The sequence below is a fragment of the Saimiri boliviensis genome, chromosome 6, assembly GCF_048565385.1.
Source record: "Saimiri boliviensis isolate mSaiBol1 chromosome 6, mSaiBol1.pri, whole genome shotgun sequence".
Taxonomy (NCBI): domain Eukaryota; kingdom Metazoa; phylum Chordata; class Mammalia; order Primates; family Cebidae; genus Saimiri; species Saimiri boliviensis.
In genome coordinates this window covers 40,901,130-40,920,415 of record NC_133454.1, presented here as the reverse complement: position 1 = coordinate 40,920,415, position 19,286 = coordinate 40,901,130, and the positions used below count along the sequence as shown (strand labels likewise).

The following is a 19,286-nucleotide window of genomic DNA, read 5'->3' as shown; positions in this document are numbered from 1 at the left end:
TCTTGAACACACTGGCTCAAGGGATTCTCCATTTTCAGCCTCCCAAGTAACTAGGACTACAGATGCACATCACCACCATGCCAGGCTGATGGTTCTAAAGTGCTGTAGAGACACAGCCCCGCTATGCTGCCTAGGCTGTTCTCTAAATCCTGGCTTCATGAGATCCACAGCCATGGCCTCCCAAAGCACTGGGATTACAGGCTGGAGCCACAATGCCAGCCATAAATGCACAAATACTTAAAGTACTAAATGATTTGGGGTGGTGACAGTGGAAACCTTTATGATTGATGCTTTCAGCAGGCAAGGGTTCATATGGCTTCAAATAGACACCAATGTTCATTCAACATGTGATAAAATGTAGATTCCTCATTTTTTTATTTATTGAATTTTGTATCTATTTGAGATTTATTATAATTTCAGCTATAGCTACAGAATAAAAATGTTCATAACATAACAGGGCTGAGTAATAATTGTACTCTAGTTGAAAAGCCTAGACATAAAACACATTTGAAAAATAAAATTATGGCTTGAAACTCACTATAAGTTTATATTTTTAAAATGTACCAAAATAGTCATAATACGGAAGACAAAGAATCTTTGTATATTCATTTTTACTGGAACCAATGAAAACACCTCTTGGTTTATATGAAATTTGATATGAACCTGAATATAAGAAATGGGTGAGTAGGTGGAGAAGAAAAAGGAAAATGAACGTGGTAGAAATTATTCTAGTTTCCTCGAGATTCTTGAGTAATCATTCCAAGATATGTCCTGGTTCTTGCTCTGGACTCTTGAGAGAAAGGAAGGCAGTATCTTTTGATAGAGGTTAGGGAAGGGGGCAGCTGCATGAGGTCTTAAAAAAGCAAAATTGTGAGGCATATGGAGGTTGAAAAGAGACTCGGGTAATTATCGTTACTTCATTTCCATCTCCTGCAGATCTATCTAATAAAGGAGAGAAAGGACCACAGACACCTGGCTCTCATCATATGCAATATAAAGTTTGACCATCTGCCTCCGAGGAACGGGGCTTACGTTGACATCACAGGGATGAAGGGGCTGCTTCAGGGCCTGGGCTACAGTGTGGTTGAAGAAAAGAATCTCACAGCCAGGGTAAGAACCCCTCAGCCACCTCACACTCATACATATTCAAAACATATTCTTCTAATAATTCGTTAGCTTTACAGAATCTCAACAAGGTTTAACCACCTCTGGGTTCATATGTGTGTGTGTGTGTGTGTGTGTGTGTGTGTGTACATGCACACATGCACTAGCAAATGAAAGTACTGAATACCTAAGTCCATGTCTCTTTTGAGCCTCGAATACCCTCAACTCCATAAAAGTAGACAAAACAAGACTGGCATGTAGTTGCACAATGCTTATTGCGTTCCAATATGATCAGGTGATTGGGATGTAGCCCCAAGATTCCACAGAAAATCATAGAGTAATATGTTTTAGCCAGGAGTGCACTTTTAAAACAAATATTAAATCCAAAATTTTGGGCCAAGAGCTTTTCCTGACACTGTGGATTGATCTGTAAATGAGACAAGAAGTTTCAAATTTACGAGGACCTAGGTTAGAGTGGAGGCAAAATCTCACAATAGAATCAAACCAGACAATTTCAGAGAATGAGTGTATGTATGTGTCTATATAAGAAAAACAAGAGAATTCAAAGTAGGCAAAAAGTAAAGTAAAAGGAAACATGGCGCTCCAGCCTGGACAATAAAGCAAGACTCTCTCTCAAAAAAAAGAAAGAAAGAAAGAAAGAAAAGACAAAGGAAAAGGAAACATGAGAGAGAACGTTGGATGGGATGCGATGTTTTGGGGTTGGTCCAGAAAAGCCTCTGTGGAGAGAGTTCGCAGAAGTTGGACTGACTACCTGAAGATGTTATCTGGGAAGATGCGAGTTCAGTGCCTTCCAGTAGGGGGAGTTACCTGTGAAGGAGCTGTGTGACTAGACATTGAAGCAGAAAAGATAGAGTGTGAGGTTGAGTATGGTCAGGCCAGAAGATTGATTTTATTCTAAGTGATGTCAGTTGGGTTTTACAAGAAAAGTGGTGTGATGCATTTATAACACGACTCTTACTAGAAAAGGAGAGAAAAGATCTAGATTTTTAAAAAGTAATATGAGTAACATATACAAACATACAATATATTAAGAAGACAGTGTACGGTATGTCAGCATGGAGAAAAAGTAGAACCCACAGCCCCATTACAAAGGAAAAATAAAACTATATAACAGCTGTCATGATTGAGTAAGCACAATGTGAAGCACCATGACCAGGATATTACATGTTTCCTGTTTCACTCATGGTAAATCTAGGATGTTCTATTAATTGTGATGCTTCTTTGATTGAAGTTAGACATTGCTCTTTTCCAGGATATGGAGTCAGTGCTGAGGGCATCTGCTGCCCGACCAGAACACAAGTCCTCAGACAGCACGTTCTTAGTGCTCATGTCTCATGGCATCCAGGGGGGAATCTGTGGAATGGCGCATGATGAGGAAAACCCAGATGTGCTGCTTTATGACACCATCTTCCAGATATTCAACAACCGCAACTGCCTCAGTCTAAGGGACAAACCCAAGGTCATCATTGTCCAGGCCTGCAGGGGTGGTGAGTGCTGAGACTGAACATCTAACAGTTATGAAGGTGTATGCAGAGGATTGTGATGTTTGATTTATATTTAGGGCCAAGTCTTAGACCCCATCCGGTACAAATAAAGTACATTGAATTTTGAAGAAACTATTCTGAAGGGGCTGGTATAATGAGAAATTGTCTCATCAGTGGAGAAATTTCTGTACAATTTCATCCACGGTAAGTGGTGAAGGATATCATCAGAATCCCTAAATCAAAGTTAAACAGAAGTATTCAAACTTTGGAATGGACTCATTTTGATGATAGCTTGATTTGTAAATCTTTTACGATGTTTTGACATTATGTGGTTTCTGAAGAATTGCATTTGAAACTGACATTATGTGATAGAAGCACCCTGTTTATTCATAATTATTGAGGGGAAAATTAGTACAGAGTTAAGGAAATTTTAGGAAATTTAAGTCAGTCTTTTCTCTCTTTTTATTCCTGACTTCCAATGACCTCATGACTATTGGGATGTAGGTTTTGTTTTTTAAGAAAGCAGCAATAATTTAATAAAAACTGGTAACGGCATGATAAATTTACTATTAATTGACACATTGTTTAATGACACTAGAGATGAAGCAAAGTGTGTGTGTGTGTGTGTGTGCGTGCGCGCATGCATGTGTTAGCATGTGTGAGTCTGTATGTATATATGAAACTAGTTAGAAAGAACATTGCATATTAACAAGGTGGGCAATTGTGATACCCATAATAAGGAAGGCACAGACATGTGCAAAAAGTTGATGTCTCTTGAACCAACCCAAATGTCCATCAATGACAGAGTGGATAAAGAAAATGTGGTACATATACCCCATGGAATACTATGCAACCATAAAAAGGAATGAGATAATGTCCTCTGAAGGGACATGAATGAAGCTGGAAGCCATCATCTTCAGCAAAATGACCCAGGAACAGAAAACCAAACATCGTGTGTTCTCACTTATAGGTGGGAGTTGAACAATGAGAACACATGGACACAGGGAGAGGAACAACACACACCAGGGCCAGTTGGAGGTTGGTGGGGAGGGGAGGGAGAGGTTTAGGACAAATATCTGATGTATGTGGGGCTTAAAACCTATATGATAGGTTGATAGGTACAATAAACCACAATGGCACACATGTAACTATGTAACAAACCTGCATATTCTGCACTTCTATTCTGGAACTTAAAGTAACATAAAGAAAATGAAAAAAAAAAAAAAAAAGAAAGTTGATGTCTCTACAGCAAACTGTGGGGATCTGTGGGTCAGCAGCTCTCCAGCATCCTTGGCAGTCACCTCTTCACAGTCACCTGAAAACCTGGAGGCAGATCCTGTTTGCAAGATCCACATAGAAAAGGACTTCATTGCTTTCTGTTCTTCAATACCACGTACGTGTCTTTTAGCAACAGTCAAAAATTTGAGGACTGAGGCCACCTTTGAATGATTCTACAAAATCAGGAAAGGCTCTATGCGACAATGATCTGAGGTAATGGTGTGTGCTCTCTACATACTTCACATGATCTTATATGTGCTGTGAGAACAGATGCCTTCACCCTCCCACACACACTTTTTTTTTTTTTTTTTTTGAGATGGAGTTTCGCTCTTGTTACCCAGGCTGGAGTGCAATGGCGCGATCTCGGCTCACCGCAACCTCCGCCTCCTGGGCTCAGGCAATAAAAATATACCTTTATTATAAGTGTTACACTACAGTAAAAGGCATGCTAAATATTAAAGCAACACAATACAAGAAACACCATTCACTGCACACCATTTAAATATAAATAATGGATTCTGTTTTTTTTTTTTAATTAAATCCATTTAACATTTTGAGTAGAGGTTTTATGGATCTCAGTACTGGCTGTCTTTCCCAAATAATCAACTTCAAGCCCTCTTCTACACATATCCCACCTGATCCTACAAAGAGCAGTGTTATTGCATGTCCAGATAAAAAAAGTCAATGGCCTTTAAAAAAAGTAGAAAATGTTGGGGTGGGGCTAATTAGGTCTAATTATAGGAAACAGTGGTTTGTATTTCACCTCTAGGTAGTCATCCTAAGGTGGCTCTTTTTACTCTCTCCAGTTTGCAAATTTTTAAGTCTTATTTTTAAATCACTTTATTGAGGCATAACTGACATACAAAAATTGTACATATTTAATGTACTCAACTTAATAAGTTTGGAGATAAGTACACACCCCTAAAATCATCACCAAAATCTATGTCATAAACACCTCTCTCTCCTCTAAAAGATTCCTCCAGCTCTCTATTTATTATTATATTCTGCAAGGTTGTGATAAGGATAATTTACATAAGATCTCTCTTTGCAAATTTTTAAGTATATAATACAGTATTATTTACTACTGGCACCATATTATACTGTATATTTCTATGATGTTTTAATCTTCTGTAACTTAAAGTTTGGATGTGTTCATCTAATTTTGTTTATTATATGCTGAAATACAGCATGGTGCAATCTGTAAACAATCTGGAGCCCAACAGCAGTTTTTTGTTGCTTGCTCACTGTGTGAATATAAAATTTGATTCATCCTTCTCAGATTCTATTCTTTCCTTTATGAAGTGGAAAAATTCCAGTTATTTCTCAAGTTCCCTTTTCTAAGCAAAGTGAATGACAATGTGGTCCATAGTAAAAAGTCAGTTCCAAAAATCAAAATACAATCACTAAACAATCTCTTGTAATGCTTACAAGCTGTTATTTTTGTTCAACCTCTGCCAGCTTTTCTGTCTCCTCTGTGTGAAACCTAAGTAAATGTTAGGTTATAAGGATTTCCGTAAATTTATCAAGTAAATTCCCAAGTTATGAAAAAACAAAAATATAAACAAAAACAGTAAAAGTCATAGCCCAAGGCATAGCATTCTGTATTATCATAGATAACGTGTCCTGGAGAGACAGCATAAGGGGCTCTATCTTCATCGTGGAACTCATCACATGCCTCCAGAAATATCCTTGGTGCTGCCACCAAGTGGAAGTATTTCATAAGGTAAGCTTCCGTTTCCTTTTCTTGGCATTTATTTATTTGCTCAGAAAGAATTTATAATTATTCACTAATCATATAAAAATGACACACTTTTTCAGGCAAGCAAAAGTAGAATGGCAACTGATTTCTGTTATTCAGGTGTTTAAAATCTGGTTTAGAGAAAGAAAATGTTAATATAACCCAGAACAAGAGCAAAGTAAAATAAAATAATGTCAACTATAAGCTTCATGTTATGGGTTGTCAGTTATTACAATTCAAAGAATATAAAATATTTTGAAATAATTTGATTACTTAATTTACTAAATGAATAAAAACCGAATGGAGGTGATGGGCTTCATCCTGATGACAAAAGGGTAAATGAGGCTTGCATGGCTTAACACTACCTAGGTCTCAGACTTTTGTGAGAGATATGGATACTGGAAATACGGGTTAACAAAAAAAAATGTGTGATTACAGATTGTGGTGGGATTCATAAAGGCATGTGAGAGGGAATAAAAGGAAGTCACTCTTTCAATGGAAAAGGGCAGAAGGGAATGTCCCTTGCCCAACTTGGGACATTCCCTGTTACCTGTCCTTCCAACTTTATTTTCTCCACCCAATAAGCATATATTAATAATTTATTCATGTGTCTGTTTCTTACCTATATTTACTCACTAACGTGCAAATTTCAGGATGGCAGAGATTTGCTCAGCATCTCAATATGCCTAACATATAGCAGACATTCAATTAATATTTATTGAATAAATAGATGCATAAATGAATAGACAACTGTTTCTTCTTTTCTAAGGGAAAATAGAATTGGTATTAACACAGAAAAGTGTGGCTGTTTCTAAATTAAAAAGTTTAATAACCAGTAAAACTTTTGTGGGAAAAGAAAGATATACCACTGGTGTTTAAAGAAGATTGTAGCATAAGTTGAGACAGGGTTTCTATGAATAGAGAACTAGGAAGCTAAGTCCTTTTGGATGATTAGGAATTAGACATTGTACTTTTGAGGGTATTCCTGGAAAAAGACTAGAAATATTGGATTTAGGGTAAGCAGGATCTCATTGATCAGTCCATGCATAAGAAGTTACTATGGTGGTGTGGGCATGAAAGTTGTTCCGTGTTCAGGCCTTAAAGCAAGATTCTGGGATTTAACTCTCTTTTAAATTGAAGAATCAGCTTTGGTAGGGGTTGAAAGTAGTAAGTCTTCTATATCCAGTTATCATGACTATATCTCAAGGGATATTTAATTTGATATTTAATTTAATCAATTAAATATTAATTTAATTAATTATACATGATGACCAAATGATATTTATTTGATGCTATATCTAATATAGCACTGACCTGACGCTAGACCGAACTCCTCTGCATGAAGTGTCTGGGTGTCTGGCAAACCTGTTGGAGGCACGGGATCAGGAACCCACCTAAGGAAGCAGTCTGGCTATCCCTTAGCAGAGCTGGTGCACTATGCTGAGGGACTCCCCCTTGTCTGGATGCTGGGACTCTTCAGAGCTGGCAGACAGGAGAGATTAATTAAGTTGGTTGACCCTGAGACCACAGCTGCCCCTCCCCCGAGATGCTCTGTCCCAGGGAAATGAGAGTTCTGCCTATAAACTTCTGGCTGGAGTTGCTGGAATTCCTTCAAGGATGCCTGGCCCAATGAGGAGGGATGGGTCCAGGTCCCACCTAAAGAAGCAGTCTGGCCATGATCTGCCACTGCGGCTGTGCTACACTGTGGAGAGTGCAGCACAATCCAAACTGCCCAGCCTCCGTAGCTCCGGTAGGGGAAAACCACTGAGGAGAGCTACAGCAATGGCAGTCGCCCTCCCCTGGGGAACTCGGTCATCTTAGGCAGACTCCATGCCGCTGTGCTGGCTAGTCGGGATTCTAATCCAGTGGATCTAAGCTTGTAGGCTTCTGTGAGAGTGGAAACCAGAGTGAGGCCATTTTACTCCCTGGCCTTAGCCCTCTTTCCATGGGAGTGGACGGTACTCTTGCCTCACTGGAGTTGCTGGAGTATGTAAAAACTCCTGCAGCTCAGTGCCTGCCCCAACAGCCGCTGACCAGAGCAGCAGCCGAGGGTCTACCCAGTTTTGTGCTTGAAACCCAAGGCCCTGGTGGCGGTCACGAGGGGATCTCCTGACTCTGGATTGCAAAAATCCTGGGAAAATAAGTACCCCCGTGCATAGCACAGTCCCTCCCTGCCTCCCTTGCCTGAGGGAAGGAGGTGCCTTTGTCCCATATAGCCCCTGGGTGAACTGCCACCCAACCCTACTTTTCCTTGCTCTCTGTGAGTTGAACCAACTGCCTAGATAGTCCCAATGCGAGGATTTAGGTACCTCAGTTTGAAATGCAGTAACACCTTGGGTGTTTGTCTCGGGAGCTGCAGACCGGAGCTGTTTCTACTCCACCATCATGGCTCCTCCCTCACCTTTTTCTTTCTCCTTTCATTAACTGCTCTTCTGGATATATCTCTTTTATACAATCACACATTAATTCTACTACAGCCTGAGACTACTTCTACAATCAGCTTTCATTCAGGGGATATCAAAAAGCAAAGGAAAACTTTCACCTCAGTAAAAATTAAACGTTGTGCCCATCTTTGGTAGTAAAAGGGAAGCATGGCAGGGAGTAGACAGAGGGTTCTTTCAGCATTATCTCCAATAAAAAGTTAAGACCACAGGGAGACGAGAGGGGAAGGCATCGTGAGGAGCCATCAACACAGTTTAAGCAGGAAATGTGAACTATCTGGTTAAGTCTTATGAGGAAATGAAAAACGACTTGTCAGATTAAACTTTTTCAGGTTTTGTGTTTTTATGTGATCAGAGAAAGAAAAATTGAGAGATCAGTTAGAGAGGAGACAGACGGATAGAAGAAGGTGGGAGGGGGCACAGGAAACAAGGAAAAAAACAGGCTTAGATGTCAACCCACGGGACAATGTTTTGTCAGTTTCGTTTTTTTTTTTTTTTTCTTCCCACAGGAAGAAAGTAAAATCCAGTACTTGGATGTCAATTTGCTGACGACAAGGCACTTCCTGACAATTAGTCTGGAAAGCTCTGAGCAGTAGTTTCACAATCTGTGATTACATGTTTCCGCCCTTTGTAATAGGAAATACACAGTTTACTTTCATTTTTGAGTGTGAGCCTCTTCTCAACGAAGTAGGAAAGGACAGAGGCTGTTACCTATGGCAGGTGAGTTCTTTTCTGACTAGAGCTTGTGAATAGGATTTTAGAAAACACTTGACTTATTGCTGTGTTACAAATACAAGAAAGGAAGCTGATAGCAAGCATACTGAACTCTTTTGCTTACTGGCTGTATGTAGTGTGTTAACCTGGTGTTAGAGACACTGAAAGAGATAATATGTTTCCAGATGTCTTTTAGACAGAAAGAAGTTAATTCCTTTCTCTTAGCTTCTGGTAATCAAAAGGAGGGTAAAGAGAGCCAGAGGAAGTTATTTGTGTGAGACAATTCTAGAAGGTTCAAAATGCACTCTGAAATCTTTTCTGCTTTCTCTGGATTCCAAATTAATTACCTACATCACAAACCTTTCTCCCATAATTAGATCTGAGAGTCTCTGAATTATTACCCTTTTTGCTGTCTCTTACTGTGAATTACATTCATGATCTGTTTAAAGTTATTCTGTTTTTTCCCCTTTCTCTTTAGTCCTGGTAGTGACTACTTAAATGCAGTATTTCATGGGTTACTATTACAGTTGTTTTGTTTTGCTGTTGTTGTTGTTGTTTAATTGGTCTTCCTCTCTCCAGGACTTAACCCTCCAATCCATTCTGCACACAAGTTTCAGGTCACATATCTTATAAACAGAAGCTGGAAAAGCCTAAGGGATAGAGTCAAGAGTTACTGAGGCAGCTAGTATTCCAGCAGGTCATATCACATCTTTGGTTTCATTCTCCTCGTAGGAAAAAAAAGAAATTGGACCAGATCAGTGGATTCTAAACCTTATAACATATCACAGTAATCCGTAGTCATATTAAAAAAGTCAGTGACTACCAATGACTAAAAAAGTCAATGACTACCCTATTTCTCAAACTGAATAGCTCAATCAATAACACCTTGCAGGCTCTTATTACCTTTTGAAGCTCTGCAGATAATTCTTATGAAACTGACCTGGCATAGGTTTGTCTGTAGATTAGTGTCATTAGAAACGTTGACCAGTTAGTCAACTCTCTCTGTTTACCTGCTAGTGATCTATTAATGTAATTCACTTTGCTCAGGGACATACAGTGGCTTTCTATTGCCTTAAAAAATATATATGAATATTCAGACAAGTTTTTCTACCTTTTGAAACATGTATCTGTTTTTTCCATTAATCCTTGTAAAGCATGATTTCAGCTTCATTAAAAAATTACTATGTTTACTTCATTCATATTTTCTTGTTGTTGAGTTTCTTTACTCCTTTGATTCTTGCTATAGAACAATTCTCTCCTGGATTTATGACTCAACTCACAACATTTAGCTTAAGCTCCTGGAATAAAGGGACCTTAGATAATAGATAATATTATATAATAGATTAGATAATAGAAATATTAGATAATAGAAGAAATTGAAAGCCACTAGTCAAAAACAAGTCATGGTTTGATAATTATAAACCTCCAATATAGTCAGTTATTGTTACCTTAAACTCTTGAGGAATTGTATCCTATAATGTGTTTGAACATTGCATCACTTTGCCTGGAACCAAAACTGTGGTCCTGATGAGTTTTTTCCTGTAACTGATTCCTTCCATTTTTATTATCACTGCAGCTTTCATTCAGTGATTATTATAATAACAAAAAAATCTATAATAATGGTTTCTTTAAAAAATACCATATAATAGCTATTTTACGCGCTCTCTCTGATTTAACATTTAAAACCAATCAATACGGTTGTGCTATTGTTACCATATTAGAGTTGAAGGGAATACTTAGAAAATGCCTTCAAATATGCTTTAGGTCAAAAGTCTGTTGAGAGGAGTGATCTCAGGTTGGCATGACTCTCAAACGCCACCATTACTCTAACTTTCTGCAAACATCTTTAAATATTTGCCCTGTCTCTCATGACTCCCACTTCAGTCCTTGCTTCACACTTCTATTCCTTCTAAAGCCCAGCTCTCCCAGTTTTCTGGTTACATCAGACACCCTCAAGCCTTTGTGCTTCTTCCCACACCACTCTCTGCCAGGAGACCAACCCCCAGTTGTCCAAGGGACAAATTCCTACTAGTCCTTCAGGTCTCAGTGCCAAGCTCTTTTTTCTCAGGACAGCTATCTTCCATCAGAGACACACTTTGCTTATGCTTTTCTTAAGCATATGCTCATTATTTACATCCTTATAATATATTTCATCTTACCTATTTGCTTATGTCTTTCTACTTGACTGTAAGCTCTAATGTGTAGGAACATGTTTCCAAAATGGCACCCCCAATACTAGCAGAATAAGTTTCAGGAATTGATGCTCATTAAATATTCCTGAATGGATTGAGGAATGAGCGTGTCTTCCTTCTGTTTGAAACTTCCAATGTGCACTTATTGGCTGTTAAATGAAATGAAACTTACTTGCTTTGCTATTAAGAATTTGTAACCCCCCAATGGGTTCACCTTGCCCACTGCTTAGACAGAGCTGATTTATCAAGACAGGGGAATTGCAATGGTAAAAGAGTATTCACACAGAACCGGCTGTGTGGGAGATTGGAATTTTATTATTACTTAAATCAGTCTCCTAGAGCATTCAGAAATCAGAATATTTAAAGATAATTTGGCAGGTAGGAGATTGGGAAGTAGGAAGTGTTAATTAGTCAACTGGGAGATGGCATCATAGGATGTCAAAGTGAGGTTTGATTGCTGTCTTCTCTTCCTAGGTTTGATGTCAAAACTTGTTGGGACAGATTACTGGTCTAAGTGGTGTCAACTGATTCCACTGAGTACAGTGTCTGCAAAATATCTTAAGTACTGACCTTAGGTTTTACAATAGTGATATTATCCCCAGAAGCAAGTTGGGGTCATTCAGACTCTAGGAGTCAGAGGTTGCATGACCCTTAAATTGTAATTTTTAATCTTGTGGCTGATTTGTTAGCCCTGCAAGGCAGGCTGAACCCCAGGCAAGAAGGAGATCTTTTTGGAAAAGGGCTGTTATCAATTTTATTTCAGAGTCAAATCATGAACTGCATTCCTTCTCAAAGTTAGTTTGGCCTATACTAGGAATCGACAAGGACAGCTTAAGGGTCAGAAGCAAGATAGAGTTGGTTAGGTCTGATTTCTTAGGTTGTTGTAATTTCCTCAGTTATAATATTGCAAAGGTGGCTTCAATCCCTCCCTTTGGGTTTTATAGCAGTTTAATCTTAAGGTGTAGGTTATGAAGATGGAAAAAGGCCACTGATCATTCTGGCTTCTACCTGCTGACAGGGGACATAGTGGAAATTGAAGTGAACCCCAAGGTGAGAAGAGTGGAACTGCTTGGCAACTGTCTGAACATACTCATGCAGGCCTGGCTGGGCCTCCAGTGCTTGCATGACAAAACATTAGTACTCTCCTCTGTTGTATTACTACAGTATTTATGTGAAGAGCCTCCTGTCAGGTAAATAATGAGTCCTAGGATGAGGAGTAAAATTCTCAATTTTTAAAACAAAGATTGACAAGCTTAGTTTGGGAACTTTTAATCCACAAAGAATTTAGGATTTATTCCAAACTGTAGAAAAAAACTTAAGGACAGCTAACAACAGGTATATTATAGGTTTTCTTTTGAAGCATAATTTTTCTGTCTCCAGACCCCATTTGTATTAAAAACAAATTATGAGAGAACTAATTTGTTTACAAAAATAATCTTTAGTCTTACTGTACTTGGCCTGATTATTTGCATAAAGTGCAGCAAGAATAACTATTTTTCATTTAGGCTGGTTTTTGTTTAAATTGGCCTTGACAGAACTCTGTTTCATGAGGAATCTCAGATAAGACTTTTTAAGTGCTATGCCCTGCCATGTGTTTGTACCCTGAAATATCTATGAATTGGGTAAATTCCTCTCCTCTCAAGATTCCAAGATAACTTGGAGCTCCTGAACCTGTTAGAAAGTGACATAGTGACATTCTTTACTTATTACAGATCAAGAAACTTGTACAAGGAATCTGTGTAGGCAAGGTATGAGGCCAGATTCCCCACAGGGCTTTTATTGGCTTTATAATTCAACTTTGATTCTTTAAAGGAAGCATGTTATTCCAGTCAAAGCCTTGGTAAAAACAATTTCTCCAATTGTGTCCTGTTACAAAAGAAAACAAATTCTTACTGCACTTATGCAATTAACTGTACTGTCATAAATTGAGAATACTTACAAATAGTTTCCAAATTCTGATAAATCAGGTAGAGAGAAACAAATATGCTTCAAAATTTTTTCACAGGAGTTTATTTTTCTTACTTGTTAAAATTTGCAAATAGCTCTAAAGAAGTAAGTTATCTTGACTCTGAAAACAAAAGGATTAGAGATTTTTAACACATCAGCTCTCCATGAGAATCCTAGAAGTTTCATTTTTTCCTCTATTCCAATAGCACAATTTTTTTTTTTTTTTTTTTTTTTTGAGACGGAGTTTCGCTCTTGTTACCCAGGCTGGAGTGCAATGGCGCGATCTCGGCTCACCGCAACCTCCGCCTCCTGGGTTCAGGCAATGCTCCTGCCTCAGCCTCCTGAGTAGCTCGGATTACAGGCATGTGCCACCATGCCCAGCTACTTTTTTTTGTATTTTTAGTAGAGACGGGGTTTCACCATATTGACCAGGATGGTCTTGATCTCTTGACCTGGTGATCCACCCGCCTCGGCCTCCCAAAGTGCTGGGATTACAGGCTTAAGCCACTGCGCCCAGCCCAATAGCACAATTTTTAAAGTTATCTGAGACCTGCAGTCAGAGTCCTATATCTGATTATAAACTGCCTTTTGAAAAGGACCAAAGCAAGGCAAAATATGTGTGGATGACAAAAATCTATAGACAGTTAAAGCTACAACTGACTAGGAATTTTTCTTACTTCTATGGCATCCAACAATTTTACATAACAATTATAATTATTAACAATGTACACAGAATTATATCAGAATTATAGAAGTTTATATAAAGATAAAAACAGAAAATTCAGCACTTGTAAGATTTCTATTTGCCAGCTTTTTAATTGGATTACTGGCTTCAGGGTGGAGCCCTTGGAGGAACAGGGCCAGGAAAGCACGCATTTTTTTCCCAGCTAAATAAGCAGGCATAGCTGAAGGCAAAGACAGATCTCCAAACTTAAGGGTGCAATTTTGTACTAGATCCTGAATCCCCAAAGGAGGGAAATACTACTGGAAAAGACAGTGCAGTCTCTCTACCCTGCATTTTATTGCAAGGCAACCTAAAGCCGATCAGCCCATTTTGAAACCAGCCTGTCCTCCATGATTCTTATCTCTCAGTAAGGGATAGGGATGTTTTCATATTTTCCAGGTGACCCAAAGCGTGCTTCTCTGATCCAAGTGTGCAAAGAGCCAAATATCCCTCCAAAAATACTATTAGCCATCCCTTAAAGTATATTTTCTACCTAGTTATTACATACCAAAGCTCTCTCACAATGCAAAGTAATTTCTGATATCCCCAAAACTCAAACTGTCAGATAACACAATGCAAAACAGAACATGGCCTTTGATTTTGAGAAGGATTTATCTACTTTTAATTCATAGGGTTTTATGAAAAAAATAGAGAGTTTTTTTTTTTTTTTTTTTTTTTTGCTTTTTGTTGTTTGTCATCCCCAAAACGCAGTCTGTGGTGCCTCTTCTATTTTTTCTGTGTTTTCACAGGGAATCCCAGGCTACAGAATTTCTCTTCGGGTCTCTCAAGTGTGTATTAAGAGTGGCAAGACAAAAAATAAAGAAAAATTATTCAGTTGACTGAAAAGAAGATAACCTTTTACAGAAAAGCAAGATCTAAGAAGAGAAAAACATAAAGGCCTTTTAAATGTATCCATAGCTTGTTTATTCACTTTTAATTAAGCTGACTTTTAACCATAGTGATCTTTAAAAAATCCTTTTAAATTTCTTATTACCCAACTTTTAGCCCTATGACCAATATTTCTCGCTTTGGTAAGCAGTTTCTTTTTACAAGATTTAGAATTTCCCCAAGGGAGTTCAGAGAAAGGAAAATTCAAGAGAGGAAAGCAGAAGGGAAACCATGGGGGTGTGGGGGAAACCAAGGAAATCATGGAGGTGTGGGGGAACCTCAATAAATAGCAAAGTTACGCAAATAGCAAACCAGAAAGAAATTATTTGAGAAGCCAAGAATAGAGCCCACGCTGCTATTGTCAAAAGGCAAAGTCTTAGCTACTGAGTTACAGCATTGAGCAGTTTCTATTGCTATTCCCAGGATCCTAGAGAAGCCAACTTTAACTTTGCCAAAGCTTTTACCTGCTTAAGAAAAACTTTTAAGGCTAGATGATGTAAACCAAAAGAAAGTATCCCCATATGGTCACAAGATTAAGCTCTTAAGGACACAAAATAAGCCAGAGAAATTTCATACAGTATTGGTTTTGAGGACATGTGGCAAAGTTTATAATTGGCCAGCCTGCTGAGCTGGCTTGAAAAGGAGTCTTATAGGGGTCCTAAAACCATATTCTATCCTGTGATACCCCTCATTCTATTACAGAACACAGAAAGGCAAAGACTTAACACAAAATACACCAGATTTACTACAGGCTAAGACTAGTCTTGGGAATTCTCTTAACTAGTAATTAAACCCTTGCAGAGAAACAAATAGTGATGTTTACTGTTTACACAGATGGAGAAACAGACCAGAATCTTGGTTGGTAAGAATTTCTTATCCTTTTTGCTGGCATACCAGGTTTCTGGATTCTCTTTCTCTGCAAGTTCGAGAAGAACAGAATGGCTTCTGATGACCCTGCTCACTTCCCCATAGCTGTGGGATTCAAGCCATTTTACAAGATAAAATTACCCTTTTCTATGTTATGGAACCATATGCAAGATTCTTAAAATGCAAGATACTTCCCAACCGGCTATGTGGGGAACCCAATTAACATTTTCCATTCCAGCAGAATACACATAACAAAACAGCCATTAGTCACCTTGTTCAGCACCCAATATCAACCTGCAAAGCTCAAAGTTTTTCCTGTTGGTCCCTGTTGTCTCTGATTCACTGCAGGTGGGGAGGGACTACCTCAGAACGGTAATTCACAACCGGGTCTCTGGGTAAGTCAAAGAGCAGATAGGCACCATGGAATAGGCCTGTTAAGCTTTCTCCAGGGCTCACTCAATGTAACCAGACAAATAAGAGTTCCCTGAATTAGGCCTGCTGGACTTCCTTTTGTAATTCCTTCTAAGATCCCCTTCACATATACAAACACACGCAAAGATGAGACAGACAGAAGGCGTTCCAAATCAGATGATCCCAAACCAAGAACTACAAGAGTATTCCTTCCAAACTATCCTCCTATTCTCTGTCTGAGAAATCTCGAAGTATTCCTGATTGAGGAGAATTTTCCTGAACCAAGACTCTTCCTACTAGTTAGAGCCAACTGAGACCTCCAAGGAGCTGAACAGACACCCCTTGGTGTTTCCCAGCCTACTTATCACTATCCACTGTTAGATTTTATGCTCTGTGAGAACAGAGGCCATGAACTACATTGACTTCACTACTGATTCCATAAATAATTAATAAATATCCCCCAAATGCCAAAAATAATGCAGGTGTAGTTCATGACCCTTGTCCTCTCAGAGCATAAAATCTAATAGTGGATAGTGATAAGTAAGCTGGGAATCACAAAAGAATGGGAAAAATTTTAAAAGACTGGATACAGTGGTTCACGCCTGCAATCCAATCCCAGCACTTTGGGAGGCTGAGACAAGTGATCACCTGAGGTCAGGAGTTCGAGATCAGCCTGGCCAACATGGTGAAACCCCGTCTCTACTAAAAATACAAAAACTAGCCAGGTGTGGTTGTGTGTACCTGCAGTCCTAGCTACTCAGAAGGCTGAAGCAGGAGAACTGCTTGAACCTGGGAGGGGGTGGTTGCAATGAGTCGAGATAGTACCACTGCACTCTGGCCTGGGTAACAGAGAAAGACTCTGTTTCACAAAAATAAACACAGGCATAAATAAATAAATGGAAAAAAATATGCCATGCTAAGGAGGTACAGGGTGCCCTAGGAGTATATATCTCTGACACTCTCCTCTGGAAGAATCGGAGAGGATTCCCTGAAGAAAGTGTCATCTCATCTGAGACTCGAAGGATAGACAGACAGCAGTAGGAAAACAAGAAGGAATTAGAAGGTGAGGGATGGAAATACAGAGATCTCTAAATAGAAGCTTTTCAGAAATCAAGTGAAGGGCAGAATGCTTTGAATGTAATAAGCAAGGTGGAACCAGTATGAGAAGATGAGTGAATGTGAAGGCCTAGGATAGAATAGACTGAGTGGTTTCATGGTCAAATCTAGATATTAGAAGCTCTCCATAGTGAAGATTAGAATAGAAGGGATGAAGAGCAGGTTGATAAGGTTCTTACGCATTTTTCGTTTTTTAAAAAATTATTTATTATACTTTAAGTTCTGGGGTACATGGGCAGATCATGCAGATTTGTTACATAGGTATACATGCGCCATGGTGGTTCGCTGCATCCATCACCCCATCATCTACATTAGGTATTTCTCCCAATGCTATCCTTCCCCTATCCCTCTACCCCCGCTATCCCTCCCCTAACCCCCCCACCTCCAGAGAGGCCCCCTTGTGTGATGTTCCCCTCCTTGTGACCATGTGTTCTCATTGTTCAACACCCACTTATGAAGGAGAACATGCAGTGTTTGTGTTTTTCTTGTGTCAGTTTACTGAGAATGATGGTTTCCAGCTTCATCCATGTCCCCGCAAAGGACATGAACTCATCCTTTTTTATGGCTTCATAGTATTCCATGGTATATATAAGGCATCCCCAAACTACGGCCCGCGGGCCATGTGCAGCCCCCTGAGGCCATTTATCAGGTCCCCCCGCCACACTTCAGGAAGGAGCACCTCTTTCATTGGTAGTCAGTGAGAGGAGCACAGCATGTGGCGGCCCTCCAACGGTCTGAGGGACAGTGAACTCGTCCCCTGTGTAAAAAGTTTGGGGATGCCTGGTATATATGTACCGCATTTTCTTTATCCAGTTTATCTTTGATGGGCATTTGGGTTGGTTCCAAATCTTTGCTATTTTGAACAGTGCCGCAATAAACAGACATGTGCATGAGTCTTTATAATAGAAAAATTTACAAGCCCATACTCAAATGAATTTATTTCTTAAGAAACAAAGGATGTTGCCTGAATAGAAGTAATAAACAATTAGAATTGAGAGAAGTGGTCAGATTCTGAAAATGTTTAGCTAATAATATCAATGCAATGTGAATTAAGAAGGGAAATAAGATATAGGGAAGGCCAAAGAGGTTTAATATCACCAAGTTTTGCTGCCTTTTTGTACTTGGGGTGTAGGTATTATTTACTAGTATATGGAAAAGAGAACAAAGGATGGAAATTAAAAAATCGGCAGTTCATCATTATAATTTGAGTTGAATGTGTTTGTAAGATATAGTAGAGATGTCTCATTGTCTATTGGATGTATGGGTTTCAATACTGACATCCATATCTGGGCTGAATCCATAAATTTGAGAGCAGTTTATTTATTATTTTAAGCTTAAAGTTGATGCCATCAGAATGTGTAGATTACACCTAAAGCCACATTTCTAACTGTTTAATTAATTTATTTGACAAATAAAAATCATATATATTTTCTTTGCACAACCTTCTGCTTTTGTGAGTTTAACTTTTTTAGATTCTATATATCACTGAGATAATATAATATTTTGTGCTTTGGTACCTGGTCTGGCTTATTTCACTTAATACAATGTTCTTTATCTTCATCAGTGTTGTCAGAAATGATGGAATTTACTTCCTTTTAAAAGCTGAATAGTGTTGCATTGTGTATGTAAACCACATTTTCTTCATCTATTCAACCATTTACATATACTTAGGTTGATTTTATATCTTGGCTATTGTGAAAAATTCTGCAAAGAAAATAGAAGTTCATATATCTCTTTGAGATACTGAGTTCACTTTTTTTGATATGCATTTAATAGTGGGATTGCTTGATGATACCTTTAGCTCTAATTTTCAGATGTGTCTCCATATAGATTTCCATAAAGACCATGCTAATTTATATACATATGTATGCATATATGTTTTAGTTTATTTTATTATTTTGACTATTATTATTACTATTTATTATTTTATTATTTTATTATTATTTATTTTATTTTATTATTTTATTATTGAGACTCTGTCTCACTCTGTTGCCCAGGCTAGAGGGCAGTTGTGGAATCTCCCCTCGCTGCAACTTCTGCCTCCAGGGTTCAAGCGATTCTCCTGCCTCCGCTTCCCGAGTAGCTAAGATTATAGGTCCCTGCCACTATGCCTGGCTAATTTTTATATTTTTACTAGAGGTGGGATTTCACCATGTAGTCCAGCCTGGTCAAGAACCCCTGACCTCAGGTGTTCCATCCAACTTGGCCTCACAAAGTCCTGGGAATACAGGCATGAGCCACTGCTCAGGGCCTAATTTACATTTTTACCAAGAGTGTACAAGAGTTTCTTTTTTTCTACATCCTTTCCACCATTTGCTATATTTTGTTTTTTTGGTAATCACCATTCCAACAAATGAGAAA

The 19,286-nt window shown here is 38.6% G+C and overlaps 1 protein-coding gene across 1 annotated transcript in view; it reads left to right on the top strand.

Moving 5' to 3' along the window:
- LOC101048062 (uncharacterized) overlaps window positions 1–19,286 on the top strand; it is a 71,762-nt gene that overhangs the window by 27,073 nt on the left and 25,403 nt on the right. The window contains exons 12-13 of the mRNA XM_010334611.3: window positions 937–1,110; window positions 2,378–2,612. Coding sequence (XP_010332913.3) covers window positions 937–1,110; window positions 2,378–2,612 — 409 coding nt within the window. The remainder of the gene's footprint in view (window positions 1–936; window positions 1,111–2,377; window positions 2,613–19,286) is intronic.